General features: G+C 44.9%; 1 protein-coding gene across 1 annotated transcript; it reads left to right on the top strand.

Annotated features, from left to right (window-relative positions):
- Positions 1-9,107: 9,107 nt before the first annotated feature.
- LOC308259958 (PRAME family member 12-like) lies at positions 9,108-20,759 on the top strand (the record flags this gene model as incomplete). Its single annotated transcript, XM_080691298.1, has 5 exons — positions 9,108-9,394; positions 9,777-10,358; positions 10,860-11,265; positions 11,371-11,387; positions 20,558-20,759. 5 exons carry the CDS (start codon positions 9,108-9,110, stop codon positions 20,757-20,759), a joined length of 1,494 nt encoding a protein of 497 aa, XP_080547424.1.
- Positions 20,760-21,037: the final 278 nt, after the last annotated feature.

The following is a 21,037-nucleotide window of genomic DNA, read 5'->3' on the forward strand; positions in this document are numbered from 1 at the left end:
AATAGCAGAGTGGCTGAGGGTAGAAGGGATGGGCAAGGGACTTACCAGGTCTGAGCAGGGTCTGCAGGGCGCTCTGCGTCTCAGAATGGCCAGGCAGTGACTCCAGGCTCCAGGATTCTGAGTCTTTCTCCCCAGGGCTCACACCCTTTTATTCACCTCTCTTGGGTGGCCCCTCCCTTTTCCAAGAACCAGCCTCCAATCAGAGAGCAGGGTGTGATTACATCCCAGAATCTCCACCCAGTGGTCTTGATTGGCTTTGGCTTTCTCCGGATGAAATGATTGGCTGAGATTATGCATATAGGAGACAGGAATTAGGGCCAGGGTCAAAGACAAGGACCCCTTGGTTGATTCAGTGCAGGTCACTGAATGAGTTTTATTCCCATGTGCCCTTCAGAGTTCTGAGTGTGAGACAGAAGAAAGGTTAATCTGTTCTTGTAATTAGAAGAAACAAAACTAGAAATTGTTATTTTATCATGTTAACATTATTTTTAAAAACTCCCAGTTTAAACATCTTTAAGAAGAGCATTGTGAAGAAAATAGAAATGCAATTTGCGAGACCCTGTTTCCAAATAAAATGTAAAAAAAAAGAAAAAAAAAAAGAAATGTAAAAAGGCACGTTAGCCAGGCGTGGTGGCGCACGCTTGTAATCCCCGCGCTTGGGAGACTGAGACAGGAGGATCGCACAGGGTCGAAGCCAGCCTCAGCTACTTAGTGAGGCTCTTCGCAATTTAGTGAGACCCTGTTTCCAAATAAAATATAAAATGGGTCTGGGAGTATAGCCCGGAGGTAGAAAGCCTCTGGGTTCCACCCCCAGGACCACACACACAAAAAAAAAAAAAAAAAAAGAAAAGAAAAGAAAAGAAAAAAAAGAAATGCAAATTTTCCCTGTGTTTGGAATGGTTCCCTGGGTGTCCTGTTCCTGACAGCTGGCAACGGCCCCTCAGGCAGGAAAAGGAGCCTCAGGGTGTGTATGGTCTGCAGGCCTGAGGCCAAGGCTTCTTTAAAGGAAGAGGACAGTTACAAGAAGCCCCTGTGGAGCTGGTGTTCTTAAGAAGACCCTGTGAATAACTGAGAGAGTTTCAACAAGGGGGGCTCTTCTGAGGGGTGGAGATGTAAGAATTGAAAGATTCTGGATGGAGCCGGGCGTGGCGGCGCAGGCTTGTAAGCCAGCATTTGGGAGGCTGAGACTGGGATCGCGGTCACTTACTGAGGCCCTCTGCAACTCAGTGAGATCCTGTTTCAAAATAAAAATTAATAAAAAAGATGCAGGGTGTATAGCTCAGAGGTCGAATGCCCCTGGTTTCTCCAACAGACCCGCCAAGAAAGAAAAAAAAATTGTTTGGCGTTTATAAATTAAATGGGCAGTAGCTACCAAGAGACATGGAGATTCTCATAAAACAGCACTGCCTTGAAGTCAGACAGAGAGAGGCAGCCTAGGATTGCCCCTGGGAGTGCAGGGTGTTGCAGTTGGGGTGAGCTCCACACCCTGGCTTCAGAAAGTGGATGTAAGAATGTGAGCTGGCAGAGCAGACAGCAGCTCTGGAAGCCAGACAGGGGAGTCCATCATTTCCAATGTGTGAGCCAGTGAGGACGCTGTGCACAACCTGGGATGTGGAGAAAAAGCAAGCTGGGCCACAGCAGGGATCCCAGCCATCATGGCGGCCACCGCAAGAGACCCCCAACGTCAGAGTGATCGTTTCCGTGCAACCTCAGCCCCAGTTGGCCGCCAGGGCTCTTTATCCTGGCGAGAGATGCCTGAGGCCTGGGTACTGGGCTTTGAACCCAGGACTTTCTACCTCCAGTTTACACCACTAATGCTGATTCTTTTTTTTATTTTGAAACGGTCTTGCTAACTTGCTGAGGCTGGCCTCGAAGACTTAACAAGATCTGATGATATCTGTCATACAACATTTTACTATAGTAACTAGAATTGTGTCTCATAGCATATTACATTTCTATTAATTTAAATGCAACTAAATCAAATATTAATAATACATTGATGTAGCTAGAACTCACAGAGGGCTGAGTATGGTTTTTCATTTGACAACGCTTTCCATAATATCAACTACAGCTAAGTAGTTTAATATCTCTCTTTTAAAATCCCTTGAGAAATTCTGGGGCCCCTGGAACATCCCAAAGTGAATTCCAGGTCAAAAAGACTTAATGTAGAACTTGATCTCAGAGAAGTGTGTCAAAAATGTCAAAAGGTTTAAAGCACTTAATGAAAATAGATCATTATAAAAGTCACTCATTTAACCAGAGTGACAATGAGAAGATGTTAAAATAAAACTAACATGAAAATTTACATAGTAGAAAGAAAAATTTCTTCAACTTTTAAGGGACATGGTTTTTTCAAGTCATGAGAGAGACTTTGATAAAACCTACCGAAGGCATATAAAATTATCTTGATAAGATGCAACCTTGTTTTCCTGGTCTTTTTTTTTTTTTTTTTTTTTTTTGGTGGAGGAGGGATCTTTGACTTCCACGGTAGAAAAGAATTTCAGCATTCACCAGTCTGAAACAGAGACCAAGGTTCATTTTAGAAAGCAGAAAGCAGAGTATATACCCTTGAACTCAAGCCACCTCAAGAGGGAGAGAGCAGTTTTTTGTTTGTTTGTTTGTTTGTTTATGGGGTGGTACTAGGAGTAGAACCCAGAGGCTTTCTACCTCCGGGCTATACTCCCAGACCTTTTTATATATATATATATTTTATTTGGAAACAGGGTCTTACTAAGTAGCTGAGGCTGGCTTCAAACCCGTGCGATCCTCCTGTCTCAGCCTCCCAAGCGCAGGGATTACAAGCATGCACCACCACGCCCAGCTTGAGAAGGTTTATAATCCCAGCTTTTAGGAGGCTGAGACAGGTGGATCGGGGTTTGCCGACTGCCTTAGCTATTTAGTGAGGCCCTTTGCAACTCAGTTGACCCTGTTTCAAAATTAAGAATTAAAAATAGGGCGGGGGGGTGTATCTCAGAGGTAGAATGCACCTGGATTCCATCCCCAGTACTGAAAAAAAAAAAAAAAAAAAGGGAGAGTATGGTGTCTTTACAATTCTTTTTCATTGGAGCCCCCGTGAGGGAGTCGATGAGGGTGTGCAGCGGGGATGGAGGTGTGCGCTTTCTCAGAATCCTCAGGCCCTTGACACCCAATTATGGTGCTGGCTGGCTGGGTGGTGTATGACCTTGACCAAGTGTCAGACCTTCCTTAATCCTTTGTTTCCCAAACATCTCAGATACTTTAAGTGGGTAATAGACATTTAGGGTTAAAGCTGAGGGCCTTTGGGGATGTTTGTCTAAGGAAAAAAACAGACTCTGTAGGTCAAAGATAAGGATCATCGTGGTGTTTTTCCAACTAAAGCTAGTTTCCTTTTCTTTCTTTTCTGTCCCCTTTTTACCCGTCACTTTTATTTTTCCTGTCTTACCTCAGGGGTACTGGGGGTTAAACACAGGGGCATTGTACCTCTGAGCTACACCATCAACACTTGATATCTTTTTTATTATGAAACAGGGTGTTGCTAAGTTGCTGAGAATCTCAATGAATTGCCGAGGCTGTCCTCAAACCTGTGATCCTCCTGTTTCAGCCTCCCAGTACTAGGATTATAGGACCATGCAATCACGCCCAGTCATAACCTTAATTTCCAAATGAAAACCAAAGAAATAAGTAATTACGTACAGGCTGGCCCACACACCTGCACACCCACGGTGCACACATACACATGCACACTCACACGTGCACAGGCTCACACACACACAAACACACACATTAACGAGCAGTTGTGGTACCCTGCAAGAGGATTATATGACACTTGGAAATTATAATATATTTTCATGCATATCTCTAACAGTTATGAGAATGCATCACTTTTGGATGGATTCTAGAAAAACAAATGAGAACAAAGAGTCTCTTAAGATATATGAAATGGCTTTAACCATTTAATTATTAAAAGCATAATTTATGACATCACAAAACCACTGGGCCATGAGCTCAAATTGAAGTGCACACAAAATAAATACTTTGAGTATCAAAAAACAGAATGCCAACCAGATGTTTTCATTTTCATTAAAAAAGCTCCTTGGTTGAGTCATTTTTAAATGATATCAAGTAGCCGGGTGTGGTGGTACATGCCTGTAATCCCAGTACTTGGGAGGCTGAGACAGGAGGACCCTAGGTTTGTGAACAGCCTCAGCTACTTAGTGAGGCCCTGGGAAAATTAGTGAGACCCAGCTTCAAAACTAAAAAATAAAAACTGGGCTTGGTGGTACATGTTTGTCATCCCAGTTCTTGGGAGTCTGAGACAGAAGCATCGCAGTTTCTCAGCCAGCCTCAGCTACTTAGTGAGGCCCTTTGCAACTCTGAGGCCCCTTTTCAAAATAAAGAATAAATAGTAGGGCTGGGAGTGTATTGCGCAGGTAGAATGCCCCTGGGTTCCATCCCAGTACCACAACAAACAAACTAACTAACTAACAACTAACATATGGGAAACCTCAATAATAGGTAAAAGCCCACCTCCCCAGGCCTGCAGAAGTTACTCTTTGGAAATTGCTTCCCTGTGTGCGGGGCCACAAGTGTGTGTGTGCTACCACGCGCGGAGACAATGCTGTTTCAGAAGAATTACCAATGTCTCTTTGTAGCTCCTGCACATTTGATTTATAAACCCCACCCAAGTCTTCCTTCCTTCCTTCCTTCCTTTTTTTTTTTTCTTTTCTATTCTTTTCTTTCTTTCTTTTTTTTTTTTTTTTTGGTGGTACTGGAGGTGGAACCCAGAGGCTTTCTACCTCTGTGCTATGCTCCCAGACCTATTTTATATTTTATTTGGAAACAGGGTCTCATTAAGTTGCTGAGGCTGGCTTTGAACCTGTGTGATCCTCCTGTCTCAGCCTCCCAAGTTAAGGGATTACAAGCATATGCCACCACGCCCGATTCTTTCTTTCTCTTTCTTTCTTGCTTTCTTTCTTTCTTTCTTTCTTTTTCTTTTTTTTTTTTTCGGGTCTGGGGATGGAACCTAGAGACAGTCGACCTCCAAGCTACACCCTGTGTTTTATTTCAAAATAAAAAGGTCTGCCAGCGAGGCCAGAATCGGGGCCTCCCATGAGGCAAGGCCGCTGCTTGAGCCAACGAGGTCTGGATCAGTCCACCGGGTAGCCAGGCCACTACTGGGGCCGTCAAGAGTGGGATCAGTACTTGCAACGCGGCATGCACAGAGATATATCGCAGAAAATAAAAATCAGATGCTTCCCCTAATCATTAATAACTAGGAGGAAAGGGGCAACAGGAAGAGGTCGAGCTATAGAAAGGGCCCTATAGTGAAGCAACTAAGGTGACCATTCAGAGGGTATGGAATAGGGGGGGATGGAGCCTCTTTAAAACGCAGGAGGTACATAAACATATGTATCAAAGTTAATCACCAAACAAGCATGGGATCGAGGGAGTGGGAGGGAATGGGATGGGGGCTGGATGAGGGCTAATTGGATGATGTGTGCTTGTATGTATATCCTCTCAAGTCTTGTATTCCAATGTGATGTGTGATTACAATGCACCAATAAAAATAAATTAAAAATAAATAAATAAATAAATAAATAAATAAATAAATAAATAAATAAATAAATAAAAAAAAAGGTCTGGGGTTGTAGCTCAAAGGCAGAATGCCCCGGGTTTCAGTCCCTAATGCCCACATCAATCAATCTGTCAATCAGTCAAGCTCAGTTCCTTCTCCCCCACCCGACCCCACCCCCAGGGTTCTTGTTTTGTCTGATCTTGGAAAGTGTGTGGGGTTTGTGGACGCTTTGGGATGTGCCAAAGCTTGAAGGTTAGCTCAGGGATTATAAAGCAGAGATATTACACTAAGTACCGTCACTGGACATTAATGGAAAGATGTCAACTGAGGAACCATGCTCAACCCTCTGGAAGTTCTAGTTGTATCTGTTTTAATTGTATTTAAGTTTAGATATCTGCTATGTTATGAGACATAATTCTAGCTACTATATTAAAATATTATATGACGCAGATATAATCAAATCTTGTTAATTCCTCAGAGCCAGCCTCAGCAAGTTAGCAAGACCGTTTCAAAATAAAAAAAAACAATAGGCATTAGTGATGTAAACTGGAGGTAGAAAGTCCTGGATTCAACCCCCAGGACCCAGGTCTCGGGCATCTCCCTCCAGGCTAAAGAGCCCTGGCAGCCGACTGGGGCTGAGGTTGCGCAGAAACGACCACTGTGGGGAGAACCCTGACTCTGAAGGAGGTCTCCAGGCGGCCGCCATGAGGGCAGGGATTCCTTCCTGGCCCGTCTTGTTTTCTCTCCCACACCCCAGGTGGCCCACAGCGTCCTCACTGGCTCAGATTGGAAATGTCTGACTCCCCTGGTCTGGCCTCCTGAGCTGCTCTCTGCTCTGCCAGCTCACATCTTAGATCCGCTTTCTCTAGCCTGGGCGTGGAGCTCATCCCACCTGAAACACCTGCACCTCCGGGGAGAATCCTAGGCTGCGTCTCTCTAACTGACCTCAAGGCAGTGCTGGTTTATTAGTACCTCCGAGGTCTCCTTACAGCTACGGCCTATTTAATTTACAAACGCCACCCACAGTCTTTCTTTCTTTTTCTTTTTTTCTTTTCTTCTTGCGCGGGTCTGGTTCGGAACCCAGAGGCATTTGACATCTGAGCTACACCCTCTGCCCTACTTTTTTATTTTTTATTTGGAAACAGGTTCACACGGATTGCCAGAGCACCTCATTAAACAGCCGAGGCTGTCTGCGAACTGTGATCCTCTGGTCTCAGCCTCCCAAATGCTAGACGACAAGCTTGCACCACCATGCCCAGCTCCACCAGAAGTCTTCCAATCCTTGCATCTTGACCTCTCAGAAAAGCCCTCCTAGGTTAAAATGTCCTGGTCATTCACAGGATCCTCTTAAGAAAACCAACTCCATAGGAGCTTCTTGTAACTGTCCTGCTTCCTTCAAAGATGCCTAGGCCTCAGCCCTGAAGACCACACACACCCTGAGGCTACTCCTCTTCCCTGAGGGGTAATTGCCACCTGTAGGAACAAGACAACCATGGGACCATTCCAAACAGGGCAGATTGCACTTCTATTTTCTTTTTCTTTTCTTTTCTTTTCTTTTCTTTGTTTCTGTCTGGGGATGGAATCCAAGGGCATTCTACCTCTGAGCTATACCCCTACCCTATTTTTGATTCTTTATTTTAAACCAGGGTCTCACTAAGTTGTGGAGGGCCTCACTAAGTAGCTGAGGCTGTCCATACAGCTCCATCCTCCAGTCTCAGGCTCCCAAATGCTGGCATTATGAGCAGGAGACACCCAACCCAGCCCATTTCTATTTCATTCACAGTGCTCTTAAAAAGAGGTTTAAATTTGGGATTTTTGGTAATACTAACATAGTAAAATAACAATTTCTAGTTTTGTTTCTTCTAATTTCAAATACAGAGTAAACCTTTTTCTGTCTCACACTCAGAACTCTGAAGGGCACATGGGAATAAAACTCATTCAGTGACCTGCACTGACTCAACCAAGGGGTCCTTGTCTTTGACCCTGGCCCTAATTCCTGTCTCCTATATGCATAATCTCATCCAATCATTTCATCTGGAGAAAGCTCAAAGCTAATAAAGGCCAATGGGTGGAGATCCTGGATTGTAATCACACCCTGCTTTCTGATTGGAGGCTGGTTCTTGGAAAAGGGAGGGGCCACCCAAGAGAGGTGAATAAAAGGGTGTGAGCCCTGGGGAGAAAGACTCAGAATCCTGGAGCCTGGAGTCACTGCCTGGCCATTCTGAGACGCAGAGCGCACTGCAGACCCTGCTCAGACCTGGTAAGTTTCTTGCCCATCCCTTCTAGCCCCAGCCACCCCTCTAGCGCAACATGTATGTTAAGAGGCATGGGTGATGTTATGTTTTCTCTTTTTCATATGAGCTAATTGGAGACTGGATTTACCACAAAATGCAGTGTTGCCCTTGACCAACATGATTTCTGCATTTGTTTTAAGTACTGTGTGTGCGTGCGTGTGTGTGTGTGTGCGTGCGTGTGTGTGTGTGTGTGTTTGTTTGTGTTTAGGGGACTGAACCCAGAGGCTATACCCTCAGTTCTATGTTTGTTTGTTTTTTTTAAATTTGAAACAGGGTCTCACTAATTCCACAGGGTCTCAGTAAGTAACTGAGGCTGGCCACTAACCCAGACCCTCCTGTCTCAGCTTCCCAAGTACTGGATTTAATAAATACAGGAAGATGAATGAAAACATAAACTGGTTGGGGAAATAGGCCTGTGGTAGAGCATATTGGGTTCTATGCCTAGTATTGAAAACAAGGCAAAACAAAACCCCAAAGACCAACATCTCCCACGTGAGGGATATCCCATTCATCTCTTCCAGGGTTGGTATATGTAGAGCCTATTGAGGAAGGCTAGGTTAAGTCTGATGGCACTATATGTACCTTGTCTTAGGGACCTAAATTATGGCCAGAAACTTACCCACGGCTGGATGTAAGGGCACCAACCTGTAATTCCAGTTCTTGGGAGGCTGACACAAGGAGGATTGCAAGTGTTTGTTTGTTTGTTTGTTTGTTTGTTTGTTTGTTTTTGGCGGTACAAAGGATGGGTCCCAGGGGCATTCTACTTCCAAGCTACACCCGCAGCCCTATTTTTTAGCCTTTTTATGATTGAAACAGGGTCTCACTGACTTGCAAAGGGCCTCACTAAGTAGTATCTGAGGCTGTCCTTGAAACATAAAGTAAAAAGACTGGGGGTTTAGCTAAGAGTTGGAATGCCCTTAGATCCACCCCAAATATCACAAACACACACACAAAACCTTTATCCACTAAGTGTGGGGTGAGCTTGCCAGCTCTCAGCGCCCTCCCAGGGGTTTTGCATGGATGGGATAGAGGTCTCCTGCCCCACTTGGCACTTGGGGTGCACGTCCTGGAAGAGCAGAGGCAGAGCCAGGACTCTGTCACCAGTGCACAGGCAGTGAGGACTCTTTAACAGTCGCCAGACAGTGACTGGCCCTGAGTTGAGTCCTTGGGTGTGGAGGACCAGGGGTTCCTGGGCTGGATTGAGAAGATGTCTCTCCCTGCTTCTTTCCCAGCACATGTCGCTTTGCCCAGGAAAGAGGATGAGCTCACAGACCCCTCCCACGCTACTGGAGCTGGCAGTGCAGAGCCTGCTGAGGGACCAGGCCCTGGCCATCCCTGCTCTGGAGGACCTGCCCAGGGAGCTCTTCCCACCCCTGCTCACGGAGGCCCTGGCCCAGGGACACTCAGAGATCCTGAAGGCCATGGTGCAGACCTGGCCCCTCCCCTGCCTCCCTCTGGGCTCGCTAATGGAGAGGGGGCACCTGGACATCTTAGCATCAGCACTGGATGCGCTGGACTTGCTGCTGGCCCAGAAGGCTCAGCCCAGGTGAGTGGACCCAGTGTCATTGAGGAAGGGATCTGGGAGAGACGGAGGGACAGCTGGGGCAGAGAGTGTGGAGCCCAAGGATGGGCAGAGGCTTCAGAAGATGCAGAGAGGAGGAATGGAGAGGCCGTGGCCATAGTTGAGCTCCCCTGGGAGAGGGCTTGTGGGTGTGTAGGATGCTGTGATGGAACAGAGAAGATAGAAGAAGTCTGTATCTGCCCCTTACTGGACCTAGAAGTGGGACCAGGGTGTTTTCCATATGGAAAGGGGCTGGAGAACAGCAGACAGGCATGGAGAGGGGGCAGCTCTTTCAGCCTGGGGAGTCAAAGCCCAGGCTGAAGTTGGGTGTGTGTCAGTGCTGAGGTTTCTTCCATTTTTCCCTCAGGGGGTGGAAGCTGCAGGTGCTGGACTTGCGGGAAGGGCCGCAGCACCACTGCGGTGTGTGGTGCGCAGCCACGGCGAGGCCCAGCTTGCCAGAGGTTAGAGGGAAGAGGCTGAGAGAGAAGACTGGCCAAAGGATGGAGGCGCAGCAGCCCCTGAGGGTGTTCATAGACGTTACCCTCAAAGACGGCACCCTGGATGAATGCCAAACCTACGTTCTCCTGTGGGCCCTGCAGAGAAAGGATTCCCTGCACCTGTGTTGTCACAAACTGAAGATTTTTACACAATCCATCCACATTATGAGGAAGGTTCTGGAAACGCTGGACCTGAGCTGCATCCAGGTAGTGGAAGTGCACTGCGGCTGGGAGCTCTGCACCCTGGCTGCTTTTGCCCCTTACCTGGGCCAGATGCGGAACCTCAGGAAGCTGCTTCTCTGCAACATCTACATGTCTGCCCCTGTGTCTGTGGAGGAGGAGGAGTGCCTGATCACCCAGTTCACCTCGCAGCTCCTCAACTTGAATCGTCTCCAGGAGCTCAGCGTGGATGAACCTGTCTTCTTGGAGGGCTGCTTGGAGCAGGTGCTGAGGTGAGCCAGTCTCTGGTCCCTTCTGGGACAGGTTGTCCTGAGCCCAGGTGGGATACGCAGATGGAGACTGTGTGATGCTGGAGTGGAGGGTCAGGAGCAGCAGGGAGGGTATCAACAGGGCTGGCGGCTTTGCTGAGGATTCAGGGGTGTAAGGAGTCCTAGTGTCAGGCATCCCCAGGTGAGGTCATTGGATCTGGCCGGGTTGGTCTTTTTGTGTGTGTCCCCCACTGGATGTGTCTGCCCTGAGATGTGGTTTTCTGCCTTGCAGTGTGCACAGGGAGCTGTAGAGATGGGTCTGAGTTGTCACACAAGCTCTGGACCAAGTGTAGGGCTCCACTGGGTGAGCAGAGTCCTCCTCCTGCAGTTTTCTGAGTTCCAGCCATCATCAGATGGTCAGGAACTTCGTGGGGTTTAGAAAGACCATTATGTCCACCTCGAGGTTCTTTTTCCCCTCCTTTGCTCCCCACCCCCCTCCCCACTAACCACTCTGTCTTTCCACAGGTCCCTGCAGTCTCACCTGCACAGGCTGGCACTAACCCACTGTCCGCTCTCAGACTCAGACCTAGAGCATCTCTCCTGCTGGACCAGCACCAGTCAGCTGAAGCACCTGGACCTGAGGGGCACCAAACTGACCAACCTCAGCCCCGAGCCGCTGCGACTTCTGCTGCAGAGAGTGGCAGCCACACTAGAGACCTTGTACTTGGAGGACTGTGAGTTTGAAGACCCCCAGCTGCAGGCCCTCCTGCCGGCCCTGAGCCGCTGCACCCAAATCAGGACTTTCGACTTCTATGGGAACCATTTCTCCATGGCCGTCCTAAAGGACCTACTGCGCCACACCGCCAGGCTGAGCCAGCTGAATACAGAGCGGTACCCCGCCCCGCTGGAGAGCTATGATGCCTGGGGTGATGTGTGCCCGGGGAGATTTTCCCAGCTTTGTGCTGGACTCATGGCTATAATAAGGGACATACGGCAGCCAAAGCGGGTCTTTTTCATGTGTGTTCCTTGCCTTCAGTGTGGCTACCAGGTGATGTACAACCTGGGGCTCAGTCCCTGTCGCTGTCCAGTACCTCCCTAGGTGAATACATGTATCAAAAGCTTTTATGGCCCCGCATCATAGCCCATGCCTGTTATCCCAGTTCTTGGGAGGCTGAGACAAGAGGATAACAGGTTAGAAAGCAGCCTGAGCAATTTTGTGGGAGTGGGAACAATCTATTGAGACCTTGTTTTCAAAATAAGAGTGAGGCTGGGCATGGGGCCCCATGCTTGTAATCTCAGCTTTTGGGAGACTGAGACAGGAGGATCGTGGTTCAGCTGGTACTTAGTGAGGCCCTTTCCAACACAGACCGAGTTTCAAAATCAAGAATAGAAAATAGGGCTGGGAGTGTAGGACAGAGGTAGAATGCCCGGGTCACATCCCCGTACTGCAAAATAAATAAATAAATAAATAAATAAATAAATAAATAAATAAATAAATAAGCAAGCCAGGCGTGGTGGCGCATGCTTGTAATCTCAGCATTAGGAGGCTGAGACAGGAGATTGTGTTTCAAGGACAGCTTCAACTACTTATTCCATTTGCAACTAAGTGAGACCTTTTTTCAAAATACAGAATAAAAAATAGGGCTAGGGTTGTACCTTGGAGGTAGAATACTTCTGAGTTCAATCTCCGGTAGCCCCACCACACACAAACACACACAAATAATGTATAACCAACCGGGTGTGTAGGGGAAGTAGGATGTCCCTTTGTTCAATCCCACTACCACAAAAATAAAGTTTTCTTCTGGTTAGTAGGATAGAAAAGATAGAGCACAGGTACATTAACAGGGAACATTGTCCCCACATTGGAACCTTGTCCTGGTATGTGAATAGAAATGAAAGGCGATAACCGGGCATGGTGGCGCACGCTTGTAATCCCCGCGCTTGGGAGGCTGAGACAGGAGGATCGCACAGGTTCGAAGCCAGCCTCAGCTACTTAGTGAGGCTCTCAGCAACTTAGTGAGACCCTGTTTCCAAATAAAATATAAAATAGGTCTGGGAGTATAGCCCGGAGGTAGAAAAGCCTCTGGGTTCCACTCCCAGTACCACAAAAAAAAAAAAAAAAAAAAAAAGGAAAGAAAAGAGAAATGAAAGGTGATGCAGGGGGCCGGGCTGGAGGGGAATGAAGGGATTTGGGGGAATATGTCTTAAGAGTTAGTGGTGATCCACACTTGTAATCTTAGTATTTGGGAGGCTGAGACAGGAGAATCATAGGTTAAAGGCCAGCCTCAGAAACTCAGTAGAATTCTGTCACAAAATAAAAATAAGGAGGGTCGTGGGTATAGATTAGAAGTAGAATCCCCTGGGTTTAATCCTGAGAACAACAGCAACAAAAAAAAAAATGGTGGGAGGAAGTTAGGACTTGAATCTATGTGGATGCTCTGTACAAAATGGTGAGAAATAAAGACGTCTCAATGATTTCTGTGTGCTGTCCTCCATGAAAGATAACCTAATTTCACAGTTCGAACACCAGCAGTTCCCAGGTGTTAATGCAGAGAGGATGGGGTGGTTGGTGACTGTGACCTTCATTTGACCCCTCCAGGCATCAGGACACAAGCGGGTCATGTTTACAGCGCCTCCTGGTGTTGGGTTTTACTTCTGTGGTACTGAGGGTGGAGCCAGGGCCTTTCTACCTCTGGGCTATGCTCCCAGCTCTATTTTATATTTTATTTGAAAACAGGATCTCACTAAGTCTCTGAGAGCCTCACTAAGTAGCTGAGGCTGGCTTCGAACCCGTGCGACCCTCCTGTCTCAGCCTCCCAAGCGTGGGGATTACAAGCGTGCACCACCACGCCCGGCCTGGTGTTGGTTTTCTAAAACATTTCTTTCTGAGCATGGTGGTGCACACTTGTAATCCTGCATTTGGGAGGCTGAGATGGGAGGATGGCAGTTCGCTGACAGCCTCAGCTTCTCAGTGAGACCCTCAGAAACTCAGTGCAACCTGCCGGGCGTGGTGGCGCACGCTTGTAATCCCTGCGCTTGGGAGGCTGATACAGGAGGATCGCACGGGTTCGAAGCCAGCCTCAGCTACTTAGTGAGGCTCTCAGCAACTTAGTGAGACCTTGTTTCCAAAAAAAAAAAAAGGTCTGGGAGTATAGTCTGGAGGTAGAAAGCCTCTGGGTTCCACCCACAGTACCACAAAAAAAAAAAAAAAGAAAGAAAGAAAGAAAGAAAAGAAAAGAAAAAGAAACTCAGTGCAACCCTGTTTCAAATACTCAAAAGACTAAAGTAAAAGCTGGGCATGGTGTTTACACGCTTGTAACCCCAGCATTCAGGAGGCTGAAACAGGAGGATTGTGATTTGCGGTCAGCCTCAGCTACTACTTAGTGAAGCCCTTTGCACCCAGTGAGACCCTGTTTCTAAATAAAAAGAATAAAAAATAGGGCTTGGGGTGTAGGTCACAGGTAGTATGTCCCTGGGCTCCATCATCCCTAGTACTACACACACAAAAATAACACTTAAAAATCTTCATAATCTTTAGTGTTTTCTCTTTACAAAGTTTGTTTGCTCTTAGAAAAAAAAGCCAAGCCCCGTCTTTTAAATCATAATGGCCTAGCTCCATACCTGAAAATGTTAGGGCTATTATATCCTCCATAAATGTTCCATTTTTTGTTAAAAGCTGTGCACCCATTGTGCTAGGATCCTCTAAAAAGTTACACATCGATAGGCTGGGTGCCGCCAACCCTGGCCTTCACAGCACCATGCCTCTGCCCCCTGGGATTCTTTTTTTTTTATATTTTGATATGTTTATTTTGCTACAAAATATAAGCTGACCTCAAAGTTGAACAAGAGAAGTAACACTCTAAAATCAAAATAAGATGCTTAGGAACCATCCTGTAAGTGTACGCTGTCTTGTTACGTGTGCACACGGTCATACATGCTGCCCCATGTCTCAATTCTCTTAAAATAGGGCGTGTTTTCAGTTGCCCCACGGTTTTCTTTCTTTCTTTCTTTTGGAAGAATTTAGCTCTAGGCTTTTATTAACTCCAATGGTTTTTTTTATTTTTTTTAAATTGGTGCATTATATTCATACAACTTATTGGGGTAAAAAACTTGTGTGCACAAACATGTACTCATCGCTGATTTAACCCCTACCCAATTCCCACCCCATTCCCTCCCTGTCCCTCCCTCCCTTGCTTGGCTTAGTGATTGACTTCGATATGTTTAAGTACATTGTGTGTTAGTGATTGACTTCGATATGTTTAAGTACATTGTGTGTTTTAGAGATTTTCCTCTTCCCCCCTCCTTTCTCCTTCTTTAGGTTGCTTTGTTTGCTCCTCTATAGGATTTCCTTTTTCATCTAGAGTTCCTCCTATGACCCATTTCTCCCTAACTCTCATATATTAGGGAAAGCATCTGATTTCTTATTTTTTGTGACTGACTAATCTCACTTAGCATAATGTCCTCCAGTTCCATCCATTTCCCTGAAAATGGTGTAATTGAGTTTTTTTTGATGGCTGAGTAAAATTCCATTGTGTACATATCCCACAGTTTTGTAATCCATTCATCTATTGATGGACATCTTGGCTGGTTCCATAGTTTGGCTATGGTGAATTGTGCAGCTATGAACATAGATACACATGCATTAGTTTGGTAGTTTGGCTTCCTATCTTTTGGGTAGATACACAGAAGTGGTACTGCTGGATCAAATGGTAGATTTGTTCCCATTCTTCTGAGGATTCTCCATACTGTTTTCCAAAGTGGTTGCACTAATTTGCAGTCCCACCAACAATGTCTTAGAGTTCCCACTTCTCCACATCCTCGCCAGCATCTGTTGTTGTTTGTGTTTTGAATGATTGCCATTCTAGTTGGAGTTAGGTGAAATCTCAGGGTAGTTTTGATTTGCATCTCTCTGATTGCCAGTGATGTTGAGCATTTTTTCATGCATTTATTGGCCATTTGAATTTCTTCTTTTGTGAAGTGTTTATTTAGTTCATTTTTCCATTTTGTTATTGGATGCTTTGTTTTTTTAGTGTTGAGTTTCTTGAGTTCTCTGTATATTCTAGATATTAGTCCTCTATCGGTGGTGTAGGTGGCAAAAATCTTCTCCCATTCTGTTGGCTTTCAATTGAGGTTCTTGATAGTTTCCTTTGCTGAACAGAAGTTCTTCAGTTTCATGCAATCCCATGTATTTTTCTCCTTTTAATTTGTTGTGCCTTTGGGGTCTTGTTGAGGAAATGTTTGTCTATGCCTATGTGTTGTAGTGTTGGACCTATGCCCTCTTCAAGGAGCTTCAAGGTCTCTGGTTTAATTTCCAAGTCTTCGATCCATCGTGAGTTGACTTTTGTACAGGGTGAAAAAGTGGGATTGATTTCCAATTTTCTGCATATGGTTAACCAGTTTTGCCAACACCATTTGTTGAAGAGGCTATCTTTTTTCCAGTGTATGTTTTTGGCCCCTTTGTCAAAAATCAATTGGCTGAAAGTGTGTAGACTTTTTTCTGGGTCTTCTATTCTGCTCCATTGGTCTATATATCTGTTCTTTTGCCAGTACCATGCTGTTTTTATTACAATGGCTTTGTAGTATAGTTTAAAGTCAGGTATTGTGATTCCTCCTGTGTGGTTTTTGTTGCTGAGAACTACCTTGGCTATTCTGGGCTTTTTGTTATTCCAGATAAATTTAAGGACTGATATTTCTATGTCTGTGAGGAATGATCTTGGTAGTTTAATGGGCATTGCATTAAATCTGTAGATCACTTTTGGGAGGATGGCCATTTTAATGATATTTATTCTGACAATCCATGAACATGGAAGATCTTTCCATCTTCTAAGATCTTCTTCGATTTCTTTTTTCAGTGTTTTATAATTTTCTTTGTAGAGATCTTTTACCTCCTTGGTCAAGTTTATTCCTAGGTATTTTATTTTCTTGTGGGAGATCCTGAGTGGAAGTGTTTTCTGAATTTCTTTTTCAGTGGATTTATGGTTGGTGTACAGGAAAGCTTCTGATTTTTTAAGATTGATTTTGTATCCAGATACTTTGCTGAATTTGTTGATCAGTTCTATAAGCCTTTTGGTTGAGTTTGTTGGGTTTTCTAAATATAGTATCATGTCATCTGCAAATAGTGAAAGCTTAAGTTCTTCTTTTCCTATTTGTACTCCTTTGATTTCCTTTTCTTGCCTTATTGCTCTGGCTAGAGTCTCTAGTACTATATTGAAGAGAAGTGGTGATAGTGGACATCCTTGTCTCATTCCAGTTTTTAGGGGGAATTCTTGAAGTTTTTCCCCATTTACTATGATGTTGGCAGTGGGCTTATTGTAGATTGCCTTAATAATGTTGAGATATGTTCCTTCTATTCCAATTCTCTGCAGTGTTTTTATCATAAATGGATGTTGAATTTTATCAAGTGCTTTTTCAGCATCTATTGAAATGATCATGTGATTTTTGTCTTTGATTCTGTTTATATGATGAATTACATGGATTGGTTTTTGTATATTGAACCAGCCTTGCATCCCTGAGATGAACCCTACCTGGTCATGGTGAATGATTTTCTTGAGGTGGTTTTGAATGCATGTTGCTAGTATTTTGTTTAATAGTTTTACATCCAAGTTCATCAGAGATATAGGCCTGTAGTTTTCCTTCCTTGAACTGTCTTTATTCGGTTTGGGTATTAGTGTGATGTTGGCTTCATAGAATGTATTTGGGAGAGTCCCAGTTTTTTTATTTCCTGAAATAGTTTGAGCAGTATTGGAATTAGCTCTTCTATAAAGGTTTTATAGAATTCACTTGAGAAACCATCTGGTCCTGGGCTTTTCTTTGATGGTAAGCTCTTTATTGCTGTTTCAATCTCTTTGATTGTTATTGGTTGGTTTAAGTGTTCTATATCTTCTTGACTCAGTTTAGGAAGGTTGTATTTATCTAGGAAGTTGTCGATTTCCTCCAGATTTTCCAGTTTGTTGGAGTATAGTTTTTCAAAGTAGTTTCTGATAATCCTCTGGATTTCTACGCTGTCAGTAGTAATGTCTCCTTTTTCATCCCTTATCTTCATAATTTGGCTTGATTCTCTCTTTTGTTTTTAGTTAGGTTGGCTAGTGGTTTATCAATCTTGTTAATTTTTTCAAGAAACCAGCTTTTGGTTTTGTTGATTTTCTGTATTGATTTTTTTATTCTCTGTTTCATTAATTTCTGCTCTAATTTTAATAATTTCCCATCTTTTGCTGGCTTTGGGGTTCAATTGTTCCTGCTTTTCAAGGGTTTTTAGATGTGTCATAAGGCTATTTATTTGAAGATTTTCTGTTTTTCTTATTTGAGCACTCAGTACTATAAATTTTCCTCTTAATACTGCCTTCAAAGTGTCCCAGAGGTTTTGATATGTTGTTTCTTTATTTTCATTTGTTTCTAGAAATTTCTTGATTTCACCTCTTACATCTTCTATGACCCATTCTTCATTCAGAAGTGTGGTGTTCAGTCTCCACATGTTTATGTTGTTTCTCTGGGTCTTCTTATAGTTGATTTCTAGTTTCATTCCATTATGGTCTGAAATGACATAGGGAAGTATGTAACATTTTTTAAATTTGCTAGTGCTCATTTTGTGTCTCAGGATGTGATCCATTTTGGAGAAGGTTCTGTGAGCAGCTGAGAAAAATGTAAACTCCGCTGTAGTTGGGTGAAATATTCTATATGTGTCCAACAGGTCCATTTGGCTAATGGTGTTCTTTAGTTCTGAGACATCTTTACTGACCCTTTGTCTGAAAGATCAGTCTAGTATTGTGAGAGGTGTGTTGAAGTCTCCCAGTATTATTGTGTTGGGATTTATGTGTGACTTCATGTCACAAAGAGTTTGATTTATGAAAGTAGCTGCCCCTAGGTTTGGGGCACAGATGTTGATTATTGTTATTTCCTCTTGCTGGACTTTTCCTTTGACCAGTAAAATGTGACCTTCTTTGTCTCTTCTAATAAGTTTGGGTTTGAAGTCTAACTTGTCTGATATCATAGTTGCTACTCCTGCTTGTCTTCGAGTACCAGTAGCATGGATTACCTTGCTCCAGCCCTTTACCTTGAGTTTGTTCCTATCTTTACTTGTAAGGTGTGTTTCTTGTAAGCACAGATGGATGGATTCTGGCTTTTAATCCATTTTGCCACTTTATGTCTTTTTATTGGGGAGTTGAGGCCGTTTACATTCAGTGTGATTATAGAGAGATAATTTTTAATTCCCAACATGTTAAGATCTTATTTATGTTTGAGATACTGTTTATTCTTCTTTGTTTAGTTGTCTGCTGGATGGGAATTCTTGTTTCTTTGGTTCTGGCATGTATTACCCATTTCCTCTTTGCAGTTAATCTCCTTGTGTATTTTCTCTAGCGCTGGTTTTGAAGACATAAATTCCTTCAGTTGCTGTTTGTCATGGAAGCTTCTTATTTCCCCATCTAATTTGATGGATAGTTTTGCTGGGTAGGAAATTTTTGGCTGGAAGTTGTTTTCTTTCAGAGTTTGGAATATGTTACTCCATGCCCTTCTAGCTTTTTTGACTTGGTTTGGGAAGTATGGAGTGATTCTAATTGGTTTGCTTCTGAATGTCACTTGGCCTTTTGTTTTTGTTGCCTTTAAGATTCTCTCCTTAGCTTCCATATTAGTCATTTTGACAATTATGTGGCATGAGGATCCTCTTCTCCGATCCTGTCTAAAGGGAGTTCTATAAGTTTCCTGGACCTGTGTATCGACCTCTTGCTCTATGTTTGGAAAATTTGCTGCTATTACTTCCTTGAAGAGATTGTTGATCCCTTTTGTTTCACCTTCTTTTCCCTCCTCTATTCCAATTATTCTTAGGTTAGCTCTCTTGAAATGGGTCCATATTTCTTCAATGTCAGATTCCTGCTGTCGGTTTTTTTTTTCTAAATTAGAAACTATGCGTTCATTTTTTGAATAATCATCTTCTAAGAGTGAGATTCTATTCTCCATGTGGTCTAATCTCTTGTTTATACTTTGAATTGAGGCCTTTATTTCAATGATTGCATCCTTTATCTCTTTTTTACTTTCTCTGAATTCTTTTTGAAAGTCCTCTATTATTTCTACAGTTCTTTTCCTGATTTGATCTTCTAGAGATCTTTGGATTTCTGTGTTATCAGATTCTGAAGTTGTGGGGTTGTGGGCATTCACTGCTCCATTATTATTTCTCTTTCCCATGATTTTAGAAGTTTGTGCCTTCTCTGGGTTCTTCCCTGAGTCACTACGAGTTCACTTAAGATGCTCTGAATCTCGAGTCTGTGGTATCTCAGTCACCACTACTCCTTTACTGGGTTGTATCACAAAGTCTCAGACCCAGGGAGTCAATCGAGGCTGCTTAGACCATGGAGGGTGCCAAGTTGGGTGTTCTCCAGAGGGGAGTTGTGACTATGGTATGATATCTCTGCCACCGCCACTCCCCCACTGGGCTGCACTGCTAAAATCTCTGACCCAGGGAGACTATCTGCGCAAGTCCCTGGGAGTGCAGTACTGGGATTTCTCCCCTATGGGCCGCAATTTGACTCACGGTTGTTGAGTGTGCTGATGGAGCTGTAGTGAACTCGGTGGATTCGCTGCTGCTGCCACTGGCAATATGGCACCACTGACACGCCTTCGGCCATGATGCGGCGTATTTCTTCTCTGGTTTTGAGCTCCACTCTGAGTCCCTGCCAGGTGTGCTGTGTCCGGCCCTTGGGAGTTTTAGATGTTCCCTTCGCCGACAAAACTTCTGACTCCCGACCGGCTGTTCAGCACCTGCTCACCTCGGTTCGCTGTCCACCCCTCCTCTCTGGAGCCTGGTGGCTGGTTGAGTGCGTTGGTCTTCAGCCATCCGGTGAACTCACCGCTGCTGATGGCAGTAAGGCGCTGCTGTTGCATCCTCAGCTGTGAGGTTGGTGTAGTTCTTCTCTGGTTTTGAGCTCTGCTGAGTCCCTGCGGGGTGTGCTGATCCCGGCCCTTGGGAGCTTTAGATGCTCCTAGCACTGAAGAAACTGCTGACTGGCACCCGGCTGTTCAGCAGCGGCTCACCTCGGCTTGCTGTCCACCCATCTTCTCTGGCGCCTGGTGGCTGGTTGAGTGCGTTGGTCTAGAGCCGTCCGGTGAACTCGCTGCTGCCGCCAGCAGTAAGGCGCTGCTTCTGCATCCTAGGCTGTGAGGCCGGCATACCTCCTCTCTGGATTTGAGCTCTGTTCTGAGTCTCCCTCCTCTCTGGAGCCTGGTGCTGCTAGGGAAGATGTAGGCTGCGCCGCTCCTCGCCGCGGCTCCGGCCGCTCCGGCCACTTCGCTCAACGGCTCCGGCTGTTCCACGCCGCGGCTCTGGCCGCTCCAGGTGCTCCAGCCACTCTGTGCCACGGCTCCGGCCGCGGGAACCTCAAAGGTCCCCAGCCACACCATCCTCTCTGCAGCAACACCTGGATGTCTTCACACTAGTGCTGTGAGACCGGGTTAACCTTCATGCAGACAGTAGACAAAAAACACTTGATTCTCTTTATTTTTCGCCATTTCATACAAGTCACCCAGGCAACAACGCAGCCCCACCCCGGCATTTTTCATGTGATCAGGTAGAATAAACACAGGGTATTCTGTCTCTAATATAAGCCCCGGCCCTTCTTACTTTATTTTATTTTTAAATTTATTTTAATTTTGTTCTACTGGGGATAGAACCGAGGGGCATTCTACCTTGGAGTTACACTCCAGCCTTATTTGTC

Source organism: Muscardinus avellanarius (genome assembly GCF_963383645.1).
Source record: "Muscardinus avellanarius genome assembly, chromosome: 3".
In the NCBI taxonomy this organism is placed as follows: domain Eukaryota; kingdom Metazoa; phylum Chordata; class Mammalia; order Rodentia; family Gliridae; genus Muscardinus; species Muscardinus avellanarius.